This window comes from Scyliorhinus torazame, chromosome 6, assembly GCF_047496885.1.
Source record: "Scyliorhinus torazame isolate Kashiwa2021f chromosome 6, sScyTor2.1, whole genome shotgun sequence".
NCBI classification, from domain to species: Eukaryota; Metazoa; Chordata; class Chondrichthyes; order Carcharhiniformes; family Scyliorhinidae; genus Scyliorhinus; species Scyliorhinus torazame.
The window spans coordinates 309118252-309139191 of record NC_092712.1 but is presented as its reverse complement, the minus strand read 5'-3'; the positions used below and the strand labels follow the sequence as shown (position 1 = coordinate 309139191).

At 49.3% G+C, this 20940-nt stretch overlaps 2 protein-coding genes across 3 annotated transcripts in view; one reads left to right on the top strand and one right to left on the bottom strand.

Annotated features, from left to right (window-relative positions):
- The window catches only part of acad11 (acyl-CoA dehydrogenase family, member 11), a 146697-nt gene that overhangs the window by 19766 nt on the left and 105991 nt on the right, over positions 1-20940 (bottom strand). For both annotated transcript variants that reach the window (XM_072510036.1, XM_072510035.1), the window contains exons 14-17: positions 18976-19042; positions 13998-14083; positions 11049-11120; positions 10406-10560 (exon numbers count right to left, since the gene is read on the bottom strand). In XM_072510036.1, the coding sequence (XP_072366137.1) occupies positions 10406-10560; positions 11049-11120; positions 13998-14083; positions 18976-19042 (380 nt within the window). The remainder of the gene's footprint in view (positions 1-10405; positions 10561-11048; positions 11121-13997; positions 14084-18975; positions 19043-20940) is intronic.
- The window catches only part of LOC140425583 (atypical chemokine receptor 4-like), a 73514-nt gene that overhangs the window by 53 nt on the left and 52521 nt on the right, over positions 1-20940 (top strand). The gene's annotated exons all lie outside the window — the stretch shown is intronic.

Genomic DNA, 20940 nt, shown 5'->3' with positions numbered 1-20940 from the left:
TTCACATAACCTCAGGAAACTCTATTTTAGTTCATTTGAAATACCTCATAGCTGTACTACCGACACCCGGGGTCCAACAGGATCCTAGACAACTGTAAAAGAATTACAGATGAGGGAAAGTTTCCTGTTGTTGATCTTTTAGACCAGAGTTCTACGTCCCCTCTCCCCCCCCACCCCCCCCCCCTCACCTCAGAACCCACCAGGAGTAGGGTGGGAGAGGGAGAGCCAGTCCTAATATCAGGGCGGAGTGAGCAGGGCCTTGGGTGGGAAGCCGGACATGCTCTTATTCAGACCCTTTGCCCTCCCAGCCTGAACTGTTAGACTGGTGAGCAGGGTGGGGAACTGAAAATGTTACAATCCTCCATCTCGGCCGGGAAGGGGGTGCGTGTGGGCACCTCAATCTGAAGGCCCCTTTCGATTTGGGGGGCCTGCCCCTTGGGGACCTTGGAGCTCCGGCCCTCTGCCGCCTCCCCCCCCCCCAACCTAACTAACCCCCCAAACACTGAGATCCCCCCCCCCCTCCGCTTCCCTCCCCAGCGCCCCAGGGCCATCCACTACCTTCCGCCTCTGGGACCACCGGTACTTACTTGAAGGGCAGCCCCGGTACTTAGGCTCAGGCACTGGGCTGCTGTACCTCCCTGGCCACTGCACCACTGTGCCTGGAGGGGCTGGAAACTCTCAGCCAATCTGATTGGCCGAAGGCTTTCCAAGGCAGTTCCTTTCCAAGGGCGGACAGAAGCCTCATCTGCTGTCAATCAACGCTCAGTTGAAGGTGAAATGGCAGCAGGCCTGTTGGGGTCTGTCGAGGCCTGTCGGGGATGAGTGTGGGCCTGTTGGGGTCTGTCGGGGCCTGTCGGGGATGAGTGTGGGCCTGCTGGGGCCAGGGGGGCCTGTCAGGGATGAGTGTGAGCCTGTCGGGGCCGGTGGGGCCTGTTGGGGATGAGTGTGGGCCTGTCGGGGCCGGTGGGGCCTGTTGGGGATGAGTGTGGGCCTGTCGGGGCCGGTGGGGCCTGTCGGGGATGAGTGTGGGCCTGTCGGGGCCGGTGGGGCCTGTTGGGGATGATTGTGGGCCTGTCGGGGCCGGTGGGGACTGTCGGGGATGAGTGTGGGCCTGTCGGGGCCGGTGGGGACTGTCGGGGATGAATGTGGGCCTGTCGGGGCCGGTGGGGACTGTCGGGGATGAGTGTGGGCCTGTCGGGGCCGGTGGGGCCTGTTGGGGATGAGTGTGGGCCTGTCGGGGCCGGTGGGGCCTGTTGGGGATGAGTGTGGGCATGTCGGGGCCGGTGGGGCCTGTTGGGGATGAGTGTGGGCCTGTCGGGGCCGGTGGGGTCTGTCGGGGATGAGTGTGGGCCTGTCGGGGCCGGCGGGGCCTGTCGGGGATGAGTGTGGGCATGTCGGGGCCGGTGGGGCCTGTCGGGGATGAATGTGGGCCTGTCGTGGCCGGCGGGGCCTGTCAGGGCCGGTGGGGCCTGTCGGGGATGAGTGTGGGCCTATCGTGGCCGGCGGGGCCTGTTGGGGCCTGTCAGGGCCGGCGGGGCCTGTCGGGGATGAGTGTGGGCCTGTCGGGGCCGGCAGGGCCTGTTGGGGCCTGTCAGGGCCGGCGGGGCCTGTCGGGGATGAGTGTGGGCCTGTCGGGGCCGGCAGGGCCTGTTGGGGCCTGTCAGGGCCGGCGGGGCCTGTCGTGGATGAGTGTGGGCCTGTCGGGGCCGGCAGGGCCTGTTGGGGATGGGTGTGGGCCTGTCGGGGCCGGCGGGGCCTGTCGGGGATGGGTGTGGGCCTTAGTTCCAAATGATCACCCAATTTTGAGACGGACATATTTTCAGCAGTCATCAAACATTAGGATGCCGATCGAATTAACAGAGGCACTCAGAGTAGAGATTTTAGCCTAAAGCCCTCTGACACAAATATAAACAGGATCCTCAGTTGTGTCCATTCCATATTTCACACACTTGTGCACTCGCCCTTTCCTCTCCCTCTCAATAGCATGGTAGGGTTGCTCTTGTCTTCACCTTCCACACTCAGTGGATGGCCCCCACCATTTCCCCAACACCGCCCCCCACCCCCCCACCTCCCATGAGACCATCTTGGAGGAAAACTCCGGGGATGCCACCGTCGATGGGTCACAGCTGTCATCCCCACCCTCCACCAGCACAGATACACGTACCTGGGTGGGAAAGGTGAGTGGGCAGGCTTTTGGGGCACAATCTGGTGAGTACTACATATCGGGTGGAGGCAGGAACCTTCAGGCGAGACAGCAGTTAGAGGGCTGCTGGATCCCAGGACCCAACTGGGTCCCAGTCAGATGCTGAGCCTCTGGAACAGGGTTACCCGGAGCTGATGGAGACATTAGGGAGCGGTCGGGATTCTCAGAGGGAAATGTCAGTGACACTCCAGCAGGTCCATAGCCGATTGGAGGGGTCCCAGGGCACAGGAGATCTCGCCGGCAATGCGTGGCACCGAGGGCAACACTGCTCGGGTGGCTACCGCAGTGGAGAGCCTGGTGCACAACATCGGCACCATTAGTGAAGGGGTCCAAGGCGTGACGCAGTTGGTGACTGCCATGGCTGAGGGCCTTGGCAGAATGTCCGACTCGATGGGCACGTGATCCAGTACCAGGCTGACCTTGAGGTGATGTGGAACATCTCCCACTCTCAGATGGGAATGGCCAAGGCACTGCGGGATTTGTCCCAGTCGCAGGTGGGCATTGACGAATCACTGCAGAGCATGTCCCAGTCACTGAGGAGCATCGCTGAGGGCATCGACATCTTGGGGTAGGTGTCGGGGAGCCGCCAGGACTCCAGAAGCTGCACGAGCAGCCGGGACTCGAACCAGCTGCCCCTCCGTCCCGAGGTGAACCTCAGGGCCCTATTGGTACCGACCGGGAGGAGGGGGCGCCGGGTGGCAACACAGACCCGTCCTGGGGACTGGCGACGATGGTCACTAGCTGCCCCGAGTTCCACCCCTCTGATGAGGCCGGGTCTCGCAGTCAGCATCCGGAACAGGCCGGCACGGCTGTGCACCGGGGCCCTCCGGACCCTGAGCCCCGAGAGGACGCCCGCCAGGGGCATCAAAGGTCAAAGAACAAAGAAATGTACAGCACAGGAACAGGCCCTTCGGCCCTCCAAGCCCATGCCGACCATGCTGCCCGACTAAACTACAATCTTCTACACTTCCTGGGTCTGTATCCCTCTATTCCCATCCTATTCATGTATTTGTCAAGATGCCCCTTAAACGTCACTATTGTCCCTGCTTCCACCACCTCCTCCGGTAGAGAGTTCCAGGCACCCACTACCCTCTGCGTAAAAAACTTGCCTCGTACATCTACTCTAAACCTTGCCCCTCTCACCTAAAACCTATGCCCCCCTAGTAATTGACCCCTCTACCCTGGGGAAAAGCCTCTGACTATCCACTCTGTCTATGCCCCTCATAATTTTGTAGACCTCTATCAGGTCTCCCCTCAACCGCCGTCGTTCCAGTGAGAACAAACCGAGTTTATTCAATCGCTCCTCATAGCTAATGCCCTCCATACCAGGCAACATTCTGGTAAATCTCTTCTGCACCCTTTCTAAAGCCTCCACATCCTTCTGGTAGTGTGGCGACCAGAATTGAACACTATACTCCAAGTGTGGCCTAACTAAGGTTCTATACAGCTGCAACATGACTTGCCAATTCTTATACTCAATGCCCCGGCCAATGAAGGCAAGCATGCCGTATGCCTTCTTGACTACCCTCTCCACCTGTGTTGCCCCTTTCAGTGACCTGTGGACCTGTACACCTAGATCTCTCTGACTTTCAATACTCTTGAGGGTTCTACCATTCGCTGTATATTCCCTACCTGCATTAGACCTTCCAAAATGCATTACCTCACATTTGTCCAGATTAAACTCCATCTGCCATCTCTCCGCCCAAGTCTCCAAACAATCTGAATCCTGCTGTATCCTCTGACAGTCCTCATCGCTATCCGCAATTCCACTAACCTTTGTGTCGTCTGCAAACTTACTAATCAGACCAGTTACATTTTCCTCCAAATCATTTGTATATACTACAAACAGCAAAGGTCCCAGCACTGATCCCTGCGGAACACCACTGGTCACAGCCCTCCAATGAGAAAAGCATCCTTCCATTGCTACTCTCTGCCTTCTATGACCTAGCCAGTTCTGTATCCACCTTGCCAGCTCACCCCTGATCCTGTGTGACTTCACCTTTTGTACTAGTCTACCATGAGGGACCTTGTCAAAGGCCTTACTGAAGTCCATATCGACAACATCCACTGCCCTACCTGCATCAATCATCTTTGTGACCTCCTCGAAAAACTCTATCAAGTTAGTGAGACACGACCTCCCCTTCACAAAACCATGCTGCCTCTCACCAATACGTCCATTTGCTTCCAAATGGGAGTAGATCCTGTCTCGAAGAATTCTCTCCAGTAATTTCCCTACCACTGAAGTAAGGCTCACCGGCCTGTAGTTCCCTGGATTATCCTTGCTACCCTTCTTAAACAGAGGAACAACATTGGCTATTCTCCAGTCCTCCGGGACATCACCTGAAGACAGTGAGGATCCAAAGATTTCTGTCAAGGCCTCAGCAATTTCCTCTCCAGCCTCCTTCAGTATTTTGGGGTAGATCCCATCAGGCCCTGGGGACTTATCTACCTTAATATTTTTTTAAGACGCCCAACACCTCGTCTTTTTGGATCTCAATGTGACCCAGGCTATTTACACACCCTTCTCCAGACTCAACATCTACCAATTCCTTCTCTTTGGTGAATGCTGATGCAAAGTATTCATTTAGTACCTCGCCCATTTCCTCTGGCTCCACACATAGATTCCCTTGCCTATCCTTCAGTGGGCCAACCCTTTCCCTGGCTACCCTCTTGCTTTTTATGTATGTGTAAAAAGCCTTGGGATTTTCCTTAACCCTATTTGCCAATGACTTTTCGTGACCCCTTCTAGCCCTCCTGACTCCTTGCTTAAGTTCCTTCCTACTTTCCTTATATTCCACACAGGCTTCGTCTGTTCCCAGCCTTTTAGCCCTGACAAATGCCTCCTTTTTCTTTTTGACGAGGCCTACAATATCTCTCGTTATCCAAGGTTCCTGAAAATTGTCGGATTTATCCTTCTTCCTCACAGGGACATGCCGGTCCTGAATTCCTTTCAACTGACACTAGAAAGCCTCCCACATGTCAGATGTTGATTTGCCCTCAAACATCCGGCCCCAATCTAGGTTCTTCAGTTCCCGCCTAATATTGTTATAATTAGCCTTCCCCCAATTTAGCACATTCACCCTAGGACCACTCTTATCCTTGTCCACCAGCACTTTAAAACTTACTGAATTGTGGTCACTGTTCCCGAAATGCTCCTCTACTGAAACTTCTACCACCTGGCTGGGCTCATTCCCCTATACCAGGTCCAGTATCGCGCCTTCCCTAGTTGGACTGTCTACATATTGTTTTAAGAAGCCCTCCTGGATGCTCCTTACAAACTCTGCCCCATCTAAGCCCCTGGCACTAAGTGAGTCCCAGTCAATATTGGGGAAGTTGAAGTCTCCCATCACCACAACCCTGTTGTTTTTACTCTTTTCCAAAATCTGTCTACCTATCTGCTCCTCTATCTCCCACTGGCTGTTGGGATGCCTGTAGTAAACCCCCAACATTGTGACTGCACCCTTCTTATTCCTGATCTCTACCAATATAGCCTCACTGCCCTCTGAGGTGTCCTCCCGTAGTACAGCTGTGATATCCTCCCTAACCAGTAGCGCAACTCCGCCACCCCTTTTACATCCCCCTCTATCCTGCCTGAAACATCTAAATCCTGGAACGTTTAGCTGCCAATCCTGCCCTTCCCTCAACCAGGTCTCTGTAATGGCAACAACATCATAGTTCCAAGTACTAATCCAAGCTCTAAGTTCATCTGCCTTACCCGCAATACTTCTTGCATTAAAACATATGCACTTCAGGCCACCAGACCTGCTGTGTTCAGCAACTTCTCCCTGTCTGCTCTGCCTCAGAGCCACACTGTCCCTATTCCCTAGTTCTCCCTCAATGCTCTCACCTTCTAACCTATTGCTCCCGTGCCCACCCCCCTGCCATACTAGTTTAAACCCTCCCGTGTGACACTAGCATACCTCGCGGCCAAGGTAAGCAGCTGGCTGCCTCCACCTCTGATGTGCATCTTGGGGACACACCTAGACGTAGTGGTAGAGATGGGAATGCGAAGCACATCGAGAATCACTGTGGGCACTGAGGGGGGGGGGGGGAAGACAAGGGCAGGTGGGGGTAAGGAGTGGAATGTGCGATGGGGGGAGGGAGGAGGTTGGGGATAGTGGGGCAATGATGTACACTTGTACAAGGAACATTAAAAAACCATCCACACAACCAGTATGATGCCTCTGGCTCTTTGTTCCACAATGCGGGCCAACCACCAATCCCATGCCCCCCCCACCCGTAACGCCCTGCCCATGCACACCCGGCTGTGGACATGTGCCCAGGGCTGGGGCCCATCCCCTGGGTTGTTCAGGGATTGACTGCTGCGTGTGTGGTGTTGCCTCCCACAATGTCCAGCCATCAAGGTGTGATTGGGATGCTCGGCAATGAGCCCCACATGCTACATGGCCCACCCACGGGAATCCACTTGGGTTGTGTGAAGTGCTCACTTAACCACAGCTGCCACTTCCTTATTAGCAATAGCCTTCAGCCACATGGCCATAGGCCTCGTCAGTCGGTGGGGGTTATGGGTAGTCATTGGGGCAGACAACGGTATGGCCCCGGTATGGGAACACACGCTACAGGGGATGGCATGGCGGACACACGCATGTGCCCCCAGCCCCCCATGGTGGCCCAGCCCCCAACCAGGGCTGCACCCCTCGGCTGATCCCCCCCCCCCCCCCCCCCGAGCACAGGGGCAGCAAGCCCAGTGCCCCGCGTTCATTGCCTGTGAGGTGAGATGGCCACACACCTCCTCAGCTCCCTGCAGCAGCCCATCTGCCAGGTTCGAAAGGAGTACTACTAGGCACCAGCGTGACCACTTGCTGGGGCAGGCCGCTGAATCACAAGAGGCCGTTGACTATGGGGTGGCTCTCATTAACTGCATGGAAATAGGGCTCCAGTGGTGATAATCGGTTTCTCGCCCCGCTATGGCGAGATCCCTATTTCGCCCACGGAAGCCGGCCGGTTGCATCGCGGCTCTCATTTTCCGCCTCTCCAGTTATTCACCGGCTTCGTCCCGCTCGAGCGAGAACACAACGAGGCCGGAGAATCGGGGCCCAGATGTTTATTGGCCTGGGATAAATGAACTGATTTTTTTTTTCAAAAACAAGACCTGCATTTATTTGGCCTCTTTCCTAACCCTCGAATGACCCAAAGCACTTTACAGGTAGTGAGATGCTTTTTGAAGTGTAGTCACTGTGGAAGAACAGCAGCCCAATTTGCGCACAGCAAGCTCTCACACACAGCAATGTGATAATGACCAGATAATCTGTTTTTCTTGCTGCATTGAGGGACAAAGGTTGGTCAGGACACCGGGGATAACTCGTCTAATCTTCAAAACAGTAGCATGGGATCTTTATGTTCACTTGAAAGAGCAGACCAGGCTTAAGATTTGATCATGGAATCATAGAATTTACAGTTCAGAAGGAGGCCATTCGGCCCATCGAGTCTGCACTGGCCCTTGGAAAGAGCACCCTACCCAAGCCCACACCTCCACCCTATCCCTGTAACCTAGCAACCCCACCCAACCTTTTTGGACACTAAGGGCAATTTAGCATGGCCAATCCACCTAACCTGCACATCTTTGGACTGTGGGAGGAAACCGGAGCACCCGGAGGAAACCGACGCAGACACGGGGAGAACGTGCAAACTCCGCACAGACACTGGCCCAAACTGGGAATCGAACCTGGGACCCTGGAGCAGTGAAGCAATTGCGCTAACCACTGTGCTACCGTGCCACCCCAGAAGACATGATCCAAAAGACAAGAAAGCAAATTATAGAACTACACATAAAGCAGGTATGTACTTCTGAGAAAGTATGTCACCAACAGTGAATAAGCCCAGGGGCTCTGATTAGAATAATCAGTACTGAGGAGACCGTCAGATGGAATGGATAGTTCTGCCCTTTTTGTGTTTCCAAGTTGCTTTGCTTTTTGGACTGATTTCGATGACTCATTTGTTTCCTGCTGTAAGTGGCTGCATCTGTGAATCGCAGATGGTGGTTTAGTGTCTGGGTTGGGAATGATATTAATCATTCTCTGGAAGGACATGTTGCACAGTGGGGGAATGCTGTGGAAATCCAGAGATGGAGCCATTGTTTGGCCAGAACGTGTTATCTACAATTCCTTCGCGCCACAAGGTTTATTTTCGCTTTGGAGGAAGTAAACGCTTATCCAAACATTTGCTGAAACTATTGTTTGTTATCACCCTTTGAGGAGGGCAGTTCCATTCTGCGCAAGGTTTTTTTCCTAGATTTCGAATTTCACCTTGTACTTATAGACAGATTGCTAACAGAAGCCCAGTTTTAAATTGGTCACGATTTGATCCACAAGGTTAAAAAGACGCCATTAATTTGGGCCTTCTACAGTTTCAGGATGGCCTGAAGAATTTTACAGCGAACAAATAACTTTTGAAGTGGAGTTACAGAGTCATTATGACTCTGAAGAAGGCCATTTGGCCTGTCAAGTCCATACTGGCTCTCTGTGGAGGGTCTGGTCAGTCCCATTCCCCCATTCTAAACCCGTAGCTCTGCACGTTTACTTCCCTCAAGTGCCATCCAATTGCTTTTTGGAATCACGGATCGTCTCCGCTTCCACCACCTTCATAAGTAGCGAGTTCCAGCTTCATTACCGCACACTGCGTAAGGTTCTCCTTCAGAAATCCCCTCCCTACATCTCTTACCCGAATCTGTGCTCCCCCCCCCCCCCCCCCCCAGCCCAGCCCACCCAAAGTCCGTGTGCAGTCAGCTGATGGGAACAGCTTGACCTTGTCCCTGTAAATCTGTCTTAATCTTGCACACCTCTATCTAATCTCCCCTCAATCTCCTCGCTGTCGTAATGCAGGGAAGGCAGCCAATTTATGCACAGCAGGATCCCACAGAAAGGAGATAAATAATCATCTGTTTTAATGGTGTTGGTGGACGGATTGGTCACCTGTTTTAACGCCGTTGGTCATGGCACTTTGTCCACCATAGATTCATATCAAACAATTTCCTCTTCCGATCTGAAATTAAATGGATCCTTGGGTTTGTCACACTGTTTCCCCGTAGGATTTTAGCTTTATTCCTCGTTGAGTACAGTTCCTCGTCATAATTTTAAAAATTAATTGTACTCTGTTTTTTTTTTTTGCTAATCATAAAAATTAATTGGGCTCTTCCTTTTGACTGGAGTGGTGCAGTCCAAACGGGCAGTGGTGGCATCGACTCAGCCCTAGGTGCTGACTTCTGACAGCTGCTTTAAAGCCAGCGCCATCACCATCAGCAAGATGGCGTTTGGCGTGAGTCAGTGCAGAAGGGGAGGGACACCATTTTGACACAGAAAGGAAGGAAGCTTGAATCAACGTCCTCAATGTGGATCGGGAATGGATAGAAATTACATGGAGTTGGGGATTAGACTAGCGTAGATTACGGGGGTAAGTAATGGTGAGACCTGTGGGAGAGGGAGGCGGTATTTGAGCTATGTTAATATTTTCCTTGTTATGTACATTGTTGATTTTGTTGCTGTTACAATGCCAAAGAAGTACCTCAATAAAATGTTTATTAAAAAAAAAAATTACAAGGAGTTCACGTGGCTGGAGAAGCAAGGACTGCGTTAAATCCATAAATCGTATACAGGATCTGTGCTACGGAAGTGCACTTTTAACCTCCTGAACTGATAGTGTCCAGTTTCAAGAGGGCTTGTCACAGGTCACCTCACTCACACGTAGACAGACAGAAAGAAACCCATTTGTCGCACAAAATAAATCCAGAGGCTTGTCCTAATGTGGTTAACACAGAAGTTGAAGTCAGTTGAATGATATAACTGGTGTTCTGAGCATTTCACACTGGTCGTTAAGGTTGTACAACGTTTAAAAAAAAAAAAAAAATTTATTGAAGAAGGTTGGACAGCATTAATGTGAGGATTATATTTTTGGAACATAGGGCAACACGGTGGCGCAGTGGGTTAGCCCTGCTGCCTCACGGCGCCCAGGTCCCAGGTTCGATCCCGGCTCTGGGTCACTGTCCGTGTGGAGTTTGCACATTCTCCCCGTGTTTGCGTGGGTTTCGCCCCCACAACCCAAAGATGTGCAGTGTAGGTGGATTGGCCGCGCTAAACTGCCCCTTAATTGGAAAAAATGAATTGGGTACTCTAAATTTATAAAAAAATAAATTTAAAAAATATTTCTGGAACATTCGGGATTAAAAACATATTCTTGCCTACTTACGTGTTCAAAGAGTTTCTTCCCAAAAGTCTTCCTCTGGGTTGCCCGTTGGCACATCATCTCCAAGGCGCGTTCTGCTGTTCCAATTGTCCTCATGCAATGATGGATTCTTCCTGGTCCTAGTCGGCCTTGTGCTATTTCGAATCCCCTCCCTTCACCTAGATGGGATTTTTTTTGGGGGGGGGGGGGGGGGTGAAGAACCATTTCATCGTTCAACTGTGTTTAATTCAAAAACCTACTCAAAAACATTGACGTTGATTCTCCAGACCAATCTCAGCGATGGTTTCCCACGCAGATGTTTTAATCCTCCACTCCAATCCCTTTGCAATAAAAGCTAAACGCTTGCTCTATCTGCGTGCTAACTCTCTGCATTATTTGTGCCAGCACACCCCCAAGTCTCTTTGAACGTCAACATTTACAAGTTTTGGATCCCAGTATTGGATTTTAACTGCGTATCTGCATCCACTTACTGTCGCTAACAGGACGGCGGACACTAAGATAGCCTGCGAAACAGTCACTTCCCGTAAGATTTTGCAGGAGTTTAAAAAGCTGAAATGAGCAGGACCAACACCGGGAAAAGATTCCCAGTTCTGTTAAAAAAAAGAAATTGTCCAGAAGATTGCAATCTTCCTGTTTGTAGACTCACCTAACAGTATGTTGGATACAGGAACACGAACATTGTCGAAATGTATCTCAAAGTGCCCACCGTGAAAAGCATCTGTCAGGATACAACAAAGTCACGTCAGTCTCCATGCACAGGTTCGGAAAAACACAATGGCTCAGGTTCACAGTAATTAGCCAATCCTGGATTGGAAATACTCGGGATAACTATTTCATGTCAAGGGGTAAAGAGTTTCGCTTTCGGCTGGAATGAGAAATTTCACTCAAAGGGTACTTAGAATTTTCACTGGATGGGTTACAGTACAAGTCTCCAAGAACGTGAGAAATAGGAGCAGGAGTAGACCACGCGGCCCATCGAAGCTGCTCAGTCATTCAGTACGATCATGGATGATCTTAGACTTCAACTCCGGTTTCCCGCCCACTCCCCGTATCCTTTCATTCCCCGAGAGATCAAAAATCTGCCCATCCCAGTCTTCAATATATTCAACGATGGAGCATCCACCACCCTCAGGGGTGGAGAATTCCAAAGATTCACAACCCTCTGAGTGAAGGCATTTCTCCTCATCTCAATCCTAAGACCGGCTAAAATTGGCTTAAACTAATCACAGGTGGAAATTCTTCATGACCCATGGTGATGGTACAAAATTGTTTATTTTCTTTCCATTAATATGTATCCCTTGGTGTATTTGAGAGTGGCGGTCAGGTGCAGTTTAATGAAATTGAGCTGAAAATGGGTTCATCGGCAACAATTGCTGTGTTTAATAGGCGAGTCTGGTCCTCCGCCTGATTTTGACATGACTTTAAATACAATCAATTTCCGTCTGAGGCATTATCCCGCCTCCCGCTTCTTTAAACACCTTTAAGAAATGGGTGTTTCAGAAATGAACCTTTAAGAAATGGAACTGCTCATGTTACTGGAGTGATGTCAGAGTGAACAAAGAACAAAGAACAAAGAAAAGTACAGCACAGGAACAGGCCCTTCGGCCCTCCAAGCCCGTGCCGACCATGCTGCCCGACTAAACTACAATCTTCTACACTTCCTGGGTCCGTATCCCTCTATTCCCATCCTATTCATGTATTTGTCAAGATGCCCCTTAAATGTCACTATCGTGTCACCCACTAGTGTGGGTGGAGCTGAGCTCTACTTCTGCTTTTTAGTTTCAGTTTTGAGAAAAAGCTTGGGTGTGTCTGTGTTTTTCAGTGAGCTGCATCTGAAGTTAAAACAAAGGGCTGTACTGTTGATCTCTGCCATCCAAAGACTATCTCTGGATCATTTGGTGAATTCAGAAGAATTATAAATGTTTTCAGTAGTGACTGTAAACTCTGATGTGCTTATGTTTAAAGGTTTGTTAAGTCTTTTGGGTGAAAAAGGACAGCATACAGATTACTTAGTGTTGTATTCTTTGGGGGGGGGGGTGCATTTGAATTAATGGTTGCTAAAATATTCACTGTTTGTTTTAAAAAGGTTAACTTGAGTTCATAGAATAAACATTGTTTTGCTTTAAAAAAGAACTTTTCTATTTCTGAAGTACCACTCTTGTAGAGTGGGCCATGTGCTCCCCGTGCCACAATCTATTAAAAGGTGTGAGTCAGGTGAACTCCATGATACACTTTGGGATTCTCTAATTCCTGACCCATAACAGTATCCACTCACTGTGTAAAAGGTGTTCTTCCTCACATTCCTCCTGCATCACTGGCCCAAAGCCTAACGGGCTCTTGTACCATCAGCTAATGGGAACAACTTTTCTTGGTCTAACTTATTTAAACCTGGCACCATCTTGTACACCCCTTATCAAGTCTCCCCTCGGCCTCCTTTGCTCCAAGGGGAACAATCCCAGCTTCTCCAACCCGAGCCTCCCAGCTAAAATCTGTGAACGCATGCAAAGGGAAAGGCGCATGAAATCTGTCAGGCCCACCAACGCCTGCCCCTCCGCCACCCCACCACCCACTCCCCCACCCCCGGCTGTCAGATCGTGCAGCTTTGTGTTCCCAATTCCCAGGAGTGTTAGCTCCCAGCGAGGTAGGTGGCCTATTGCAGCAAATATTCTGGGAATTTCCCAGGTGCTCCAAATAGGTGCTCACTGGGGAGAATGAATGCACCTCTTCAGGCCGGATCCAATTGTTGAACTGAGACAAAATGATTCAGAAATGTGCCAGGGGCTATTCGCTGACCCAAACAATGTCAGAATGGCACCGGGCACGTGTTAGCTGGAATGGAAACACTGATATCGAAAATTAGTGGACATTTAGTGGACAAAATGCTGTGAGAGAAAGAATTTAGGGGTGACTTTCTTAATCCCGTGTGCGATGTGTTAAGTATTGCTGTCTGGAATCACACAGTTCACCACGAGGACAGACTTGTACAAAATTACATTCCCGGTCGGGAGCATTATCCTCCAGAGGCAGAATTTCACACTCCGCCAGCAACAGTTTGCAAACAGGGATCCGGTGTAAGTGCCCGGGTGACCTTCCTGCTGCCCTCCTGCCCACCCCACACCTGGGGGCAACGGGATGGCTTATCGGGTGGCTCCCCTGCCAGTGTCACAATCGAGGCCTTTCAGTGGAGCGTTAAATGGCTGTGAAGCTGGAAATGTCACCGTTCACGATACCCATGGCCTTGGTGGGATATTCCAGTGTCGGAGTGAACCTGCTTCATCGCTATGGAGATGGAATAACTCCCTCCCTGAGTCTCCTCCTCTTCGTGCTGCCCATTGTGGAAATGGTCGACATTTTCTTTCCCCCCCCCACCCAACAACACATTCAATTTCAGAGCTGCTTTATAAACTCTTCCAATGATCCCCTAATCCTTCCCCAACTCCGGATGGCTGTGCTTAATTATCAACTTAAATCATGCATTTCACAAATTCAACATTAACAATCCCGGTGTCCCACAATGATGCGGCGTAGGTCAGAAACTCTAATGGTCATTCTTAAAGGAAGACTAATCCTGCTGAAGTAAATTTATGTATCTTACCATCATATCCAAACACTCTTAGGGACCTGTTGACCTTTACCCCTGGTGTATCCATGGGAACAAGAATCATACTGTGTTGCTTGTGCCTAAGAAAGAAATATGGAACATAACAAATTTACAAAAAAAAACTGTAATTTAACAATGAAAATGTGTTTGTGAGTTCCCACTCACAAATTTAACAACACATCTTACATTCATCGTAGCTTCAAATATGTAAATGCAGTCAGGCAATCACAACAACCCAGCCTGATTTAAACTGCACTGCATAACTTTCTGAAGTGGGTGCAGGAACGGAGTGACCTGGGGATGTGTGGGTGCAGAACTTTGAAAGTGGCAGGTCAGGTTGAGAAGGTTGTTTTTTTTGGAAAAGCGCATTAGATCGTGGCTTTATTGATAGAGAGCTTATAAAAGCAAGGAAATTCTGCAAAACCTTTGAAAAAAAAATCACTGGTTAGGTCTCAACTGGAATACGGTGTACAATTCCGGATTGCCACACATTAGGAAAGAAGTCCATAGAGAGTATAGAAGAGATTCACAAGAATGATAATGTCACGACAATAGATCACAGCCACACATTACTTGTGGATATATTGAGATTTTAAATACGACATGTGTTTTTAAAGAAAGGACAAGCAACAGCTGCCTGAGACTGTAAAGTAACCACCACTGGAAAATTCCAACTTGGATTACACTTGACCAACTTGTCTAGAGAGAATGGGAATCCCACATTTTTAAGACAAAGGCACTTCAAAGGAAGAGACGTAATATAAAAGTTGAACTGTAATCTCCTGCAGAGATAATGGAGACTGATTGCCATCTCAACAGAAACCATCTCCTGCGAGTCATATCCCAGACTATTGGCACGATGTACACAGAAACATGGAAAATAGGAGAAGGAGGAGGCCATTCGGTCCTTCAAGCCCGCTCTGCCATTCATTATGATCATGGCTGATCATCCAACTTAATAGCCTAATCCCGCCTTCCCCTATATCCTTTGATCCCCTTTGCCCCCAAATGCGATATCTAATTGCTTCTTGAAATCATACAATGATTCCACAGGCTCACCACGCTCCGGGTGAAGACATCGGGAATACCAATCTTGCATCTACCCTGCCTAGTTGTGTTAGAATTTTATGTGTTTCTATGAGATTCCCCCCCCCCTCGTTCTTCTGAGCTCCAACAAATAAACTTACCCAATCTCTCCTCAAACGTCCATTCTGACATCCCAGGAATCAGTATGGTAAACCTTCTCTGCGGTCCCTCGAGAGCAAAAACATTCTTCCTCAGAAAAGTAGACCAAAACTGCACACAATATTCTAGGTGTGGCCTCACCGAGGCCCTGTATAGCTGCAGCAGGACATCCCTGCTCCTATACTCAAATCCTCTCCCTATGAAGGCCAACATACCACTTGCCTTCTTTACCGCCTGATGCGTCTCCATGCTTACCTTCAGCGACTGGTGTACGAGGGCATCCAGGTCCCGTTGCACATCCCCTCTCTCACTTTATAGCCATTCAGATAATAATCTACCTTCCTGTTTTGCTACCAAAGTGGATAACCTTGTATTAATCCAAATTATACTGCGTCTGCCATTAATTTGGCACTCACTCAACTTGTCCAAATTACACTGAAGGATCTCTGCATTCTCCTCACAACCCACCCCCCCCCCCTCCCCACCCCCCATCCAACTTTCTATCATCTGCAAATCTGGAGATATTGCATTTAATTCCCTCATCCAAATCATTAATCTATATTGGGAATAGCTAGGGTTCCAGCACCGAACCCTGCGTTACCACGAGTCACCGCCTGCCATTTGGAAAAAGACCCTTTAATCTCTACTCTTTGTTTCCCATCTGCCAACCAGTTTTCTATCCATCTCAATATACTACCTTCAATGTCATGCCCTTTCATTTTACACACTAAACTCTTGTGTGGAACTTTGTCGAAAGCCTTCTGAAAGTCCAAATAAACCACATCCACTGCTCCTCCTCGTCAACTCTACTGGTTACATGCTCAAAGAATTCCAGTAGATTTGTCAAGCATGATTTCCCCTTTATAAATCCATGCTGACTCTGTCCGATCCTGCCACTGTTTTCGAAGCGCTCTGCCATAAAACCTTAGATAATGGATTGTAGAATTTTCACCACGAACAACGTCAGGCAGATTGGTCTATAATTTCCTGTTTTCCCTCCACCTCTCTTTTTAAATAGTGAGGTTACATTAGCTACGCTCCAATCTGTAGGAACTGTTCCAGAGTCTGTGGAATCTTGGAAGGTGACCACTAATGTAGTCACTATTACTACAGCTATTTCCTTAATTACTCTGGGATGTTGATTATCAGACCCTGGGGATTCATCAGACTTCAATCCCATCAATTTCCCCAACACCATTTCTCTACTAATACTGATCTCCTTCCGTTTCCCCCTCACACTAACCCCTGTGTTCCTTAACAGTTCTGGTGTGTTATTTGTGTCCCCCTTTGTGAAGACAGAACCAAAATATGTATTTAGTTGCTTCGCCATTTCTTTGTCCCCTATAATACATTCCCCTGTTTCTGACTGTAAGGGATCCACTTGTCTTCATCAATCTTTTACTCTTCACATACCTATTGAAACTTTTACAGTCAGTTTTTATGTTCCCTGCAAGCTTACTCTCATACTCTAGTTTCTCCTTCTAAATCAATGCTCTGGTCCTCCTTTGCTGAATTCTAAACTCCCAATCCTCCAGTCTGTTGTTTTTCTTGGCCAATTTGTATGCTTCTTCCTTGGCTCTAATATTATCTCCAATTTCCCTTGCAAGCCATGGCCTGGCCATCTTTCCCGTTTTACTTTTGCGCCAGACCGAAATAAATAATTGTTGCAGTTCACCCATACGCTCCTTGAAAGTTTGCCATTGCCGATCCACCTTCATCCCTTTCAGTAAAGTTTCTCAATCCATCACAGCCAACTCACACCTCATATTGTCGTAGTTTCTTTTATTTAGATTCAGAACCCTAATCTCAGAATCAACTCTGTCACTCACCACCTTGATGAAAAATTCTACCATATTAAGGTGGCTCATCGCCAAGTGGTCTCGCACAACCAGATTGCCAATGATTCCGTTCTCGCTACACAGCAGCCAGTCTAGGATGACCTGGAATCTAGTTGGTTCCTCAACGTATTGGTCCAGAAAACCACCTGTATACACTCCAGGAGTTCCTCCTCTCAGTGAATTCTATGCCCGTTTCGAGCAGGAAACCATCAAACTGATGTTAAAGCCCCAGCAGCTATGGGACACACCCATACCTATCGTCACAGCATCCAAAGTCAGATCGGCCTTCTTGAAAGTGAACCCTCAGAAAGCAACGGGTCCTAACAGAGTCCTGGTTGTACACTCAGATCATGCGTGGACCAACTGGCGGGCGTGGTCACGGATATCTTCAACCTCCGCCTACTTCGTTCCGAGGTTCCCACCTGCTTCAAGAAGACGGCCATCACACCGGTGCCATAGAAGAATTAGGCAACGTGCCTCAATGACTATCGTCCACTGGCCTTGAACATCTATCATTATAAAGTGCTTTGAGAGGTTGGTCATGAGTACATCAACTCCATACTCCCACATGCCTTGATCCACTGCAATTCGCATACCACCACAACCGCGAAGGCCATCTCCCTGGCCCTACACTCATCCCTGGAACATCTCAACAGCAAGGATTCCTATGTCAGACTCCTATTCATTGACTGCAGCTCTGCCTTCAACACCATAATCCCAGCCAAGCTCATATCAAAACTCCAAAACCGAGGACTTGGCTCCTCCCTCTGCAACTGGACCCTCGACTTCCTGACCCATAGACCATTATCATAAGGATAAACAACAACACCTCCTCCACAATAGTCCTCAATACCGGGCCGCATAAGGCTGCTTACTTAGCCCCTTCTATACTCCCTATACACACGTTTGGGTGGCAAAATATGACTCCAACTCCATCCACACGTTTGTTGATGACACAACCATAGTGAGTCGAATCTCGAACAACGATGAGTCAGAGTACAGGAGGGAGATAAAGAACCTAGTGGAGTGGTGTAACAACAACAATCTCTCCCTCCATGTCAGCAAAACTAAGGAGTTGGTCATTGACTTCCAGAAGCAGAGTATCGTACACCCCCGCGTCTGCATCAATGGTGCCGAGGTGGAGATGGCTGACAGCTTCAAATTCCTAGGTGTGCACATCACCAACAATCTGTCCTGGTCCACCTGCGACACTGCTACAACTAAGAAAGCACAACAGCACCCATACTTCCTCAGGAAACTAAGGGAATTCAGCATATCCACATTGACTTTTATCAATTTTTACAGATGCACCATAGAAAGCATCCTATCGGGCTGCATCACAGCCTGGTATGGCAACTGCTCAGCCCAGGACCGCAAGAAACTTCAGAGTCGTGAACACAGCCCAGTCCATCACACAAACCCGCCTCCCATCCATTGACTCCATCTACACCTCCCGCTGCCTTGAGAAAACGGGCAGCATAATCAAAGACCATTCCCACCCGGCTTACTCACTCTTCCAACTTCTTCCATCGCACGAACAGATTCAAAAACAGCTTCTTCCCCGCTGTTACCCGACTCCTAAATGACCCTCTTATGGACTGAACTGATCTCTTCACACATCTTCTCTACTGAGCAGTACTACACTCCGCATGCTTCACCCGATGTCTATGTCTATGTATTTACATTGTGCATTTATCATGTGTCCCATGTTTTCTCATGTGTGGAACGATCTGCCTGGACTGTACACAGAACAATACTTTTCACTGTACCTCGGTACACGTGACAATAAATCAAATCCAAATCCTCTTTCTGCACATGCAACATTTGGAAAATGGGGGGGGGTTTGCAAACTTCCCCAACTATCTGTACTTCAGCATCAAGACTGGAAGTAACCCCGTTCAAGTCTTGTTCGCGTAACCGGGGCAAATGCCCAGCTATTTGTCCCTTACCTTGGAAAGTGCTTGTTTTCTGTCTTGCCCATTACAATCGCAATTTTACAATCCGGATTCCCTGCTCCTGTAAAAAGGAGAGAAATAAGAAAATAGAGATGAATCCAAATTTGAGGCCCAGGTACCGGGAAACCTGGCATGTAAATCATATGCGCAGTTATATCCTCTTTATATAAGGAAGGACTTGGTCTCGCTGAAACGTACAACTTCCTGAAGGGGCTTGACCTGGTGGGCACTGGGAGATTGTGTCAGCTGGTCGGGGAATGCAAAGCCACGGTGGGGGGGCGGGGGGCACAGTCTCAGGGTAAGGAGCCGATCATTTGGGACCGGGACGAGGAGAAATCGCTTCACTCAGAGGACCGCGAATCTTTGGAATTCTCAACCCCAGAGGGTTGAGGTTCCCCATGGTCGAGCATGCTTAAGGCTGGGACAGACAAGTTTCCGATCTTCGGGGAATCGAGAGGTACGGTGAGCGGGCAGGGAAGTGTCGCTGAGGCAGAAGATCAGCCGTGATTGCACTGAATAGGAAAACAGGTTCGAGGGGCCGAGTGGACTAATATTGCTCCTGTTTATTATGTTCTTGCACTGAATTAATAGGGTGAAACTTCCAATCAGCATGAATATTTAAATGCATTCTTACTGCTTTTGCACACGCGCCATTTTTACACAGCTGCTGGGCAGAAATATCATTTGCAAACTGCATTTAACAATATTGAAGATCTGAGCATCAGTGGTCACAGCACTGTTTCCATTATCGGCAGTCACTTTACAAAGCTTTTTGTGGCACGTTCCTATTCTCTGATCTGCACCCTGCCTGCGGCCAAGAAACGGGCAGCTGGCCCATCCCAATTCTTTGCCCCGAACTAACTACCACGGTGTACAGGGTGCTCGGGGCTGCGTCTCCGGGTTCTCCTCCGTATCTTACGCAAAAAGAGTTCCGCTTTCGCCTAAACCGGCATGACTGTGTGGAATCAGGGACACAATAAAGTTGTGTGGCCAGGGAGGCAGGAATACCTCTCTCAGCATTCTGCAGTATAGAAACAAGAGGAGGCCATTCAGCCCCTCGAGCCTATTCCACCACTCAATGAGATCATGGTCGATCACCACTCCCGTTGGCGCGTTGTTCCCCTAAGTGCCGCCCCCTTGTGTTGTGAGCTCTTTGTAACTTTGAAGCTATCAATACCTTTTCAATCACATGACATGGAAACAGCATTCAATGCAAATCAGACAATGGTTATTAATTCCAACAATAGCCCAGTCCTCCCCCCTTGGCACACTGCCTGCACTGTTCCTGACAGGGGGCCCCACATGCTGACAGGCCTTGATCAACACCACTCTCAGGCTGGACCTCACCACATCCAGGTCACAGGAAAAAAACACATTGGGCGGTACTTATAGAGACAATGACGTCTCGGAAAGTAGACAAAAGCTTTGGCATTGTCTCTTACCGCCCACCACGTCAAGTGCCACACAAGGCACTTGACAGGCCTGCTGCAGGCCTTCCCTAGGATATGGACCCCAAAGGGGGAGGTCTCACCCGCCGAGAAGTGCCGGCCAATAATTGAGTGGCAGCATTACCATCAGCGGTGGCTGGTACCACACCCACCTGAGGCCTAGAACCGTGGTTACACCCACGTCACAGGTGAGTGATGGTGGGAAGGCGGGGGATGAGTGTCACAGGAAGGAGTAAGGGGATTGGCAGCAAAGGCTGGGGTTTTTCGCTCTCAGCAGGCCTCACCTTCTGATGTGGAGGCCCACGATCAGAGACTAAGGCCGGAATTTTCTAGCAGTGAGGGGTGTGAACAACGACAGGACCAGAAGACCCTACCACCGGCCAATGACTTGCTCAAAGAGGTATATTTAAAAATATATATTTTTATTAAGGCATTTGCATCAACATTAAATACAAACCAACACAAGAGCAAGAACAAACAGGAACCTCATAGTAAATAAATAAATAACCAA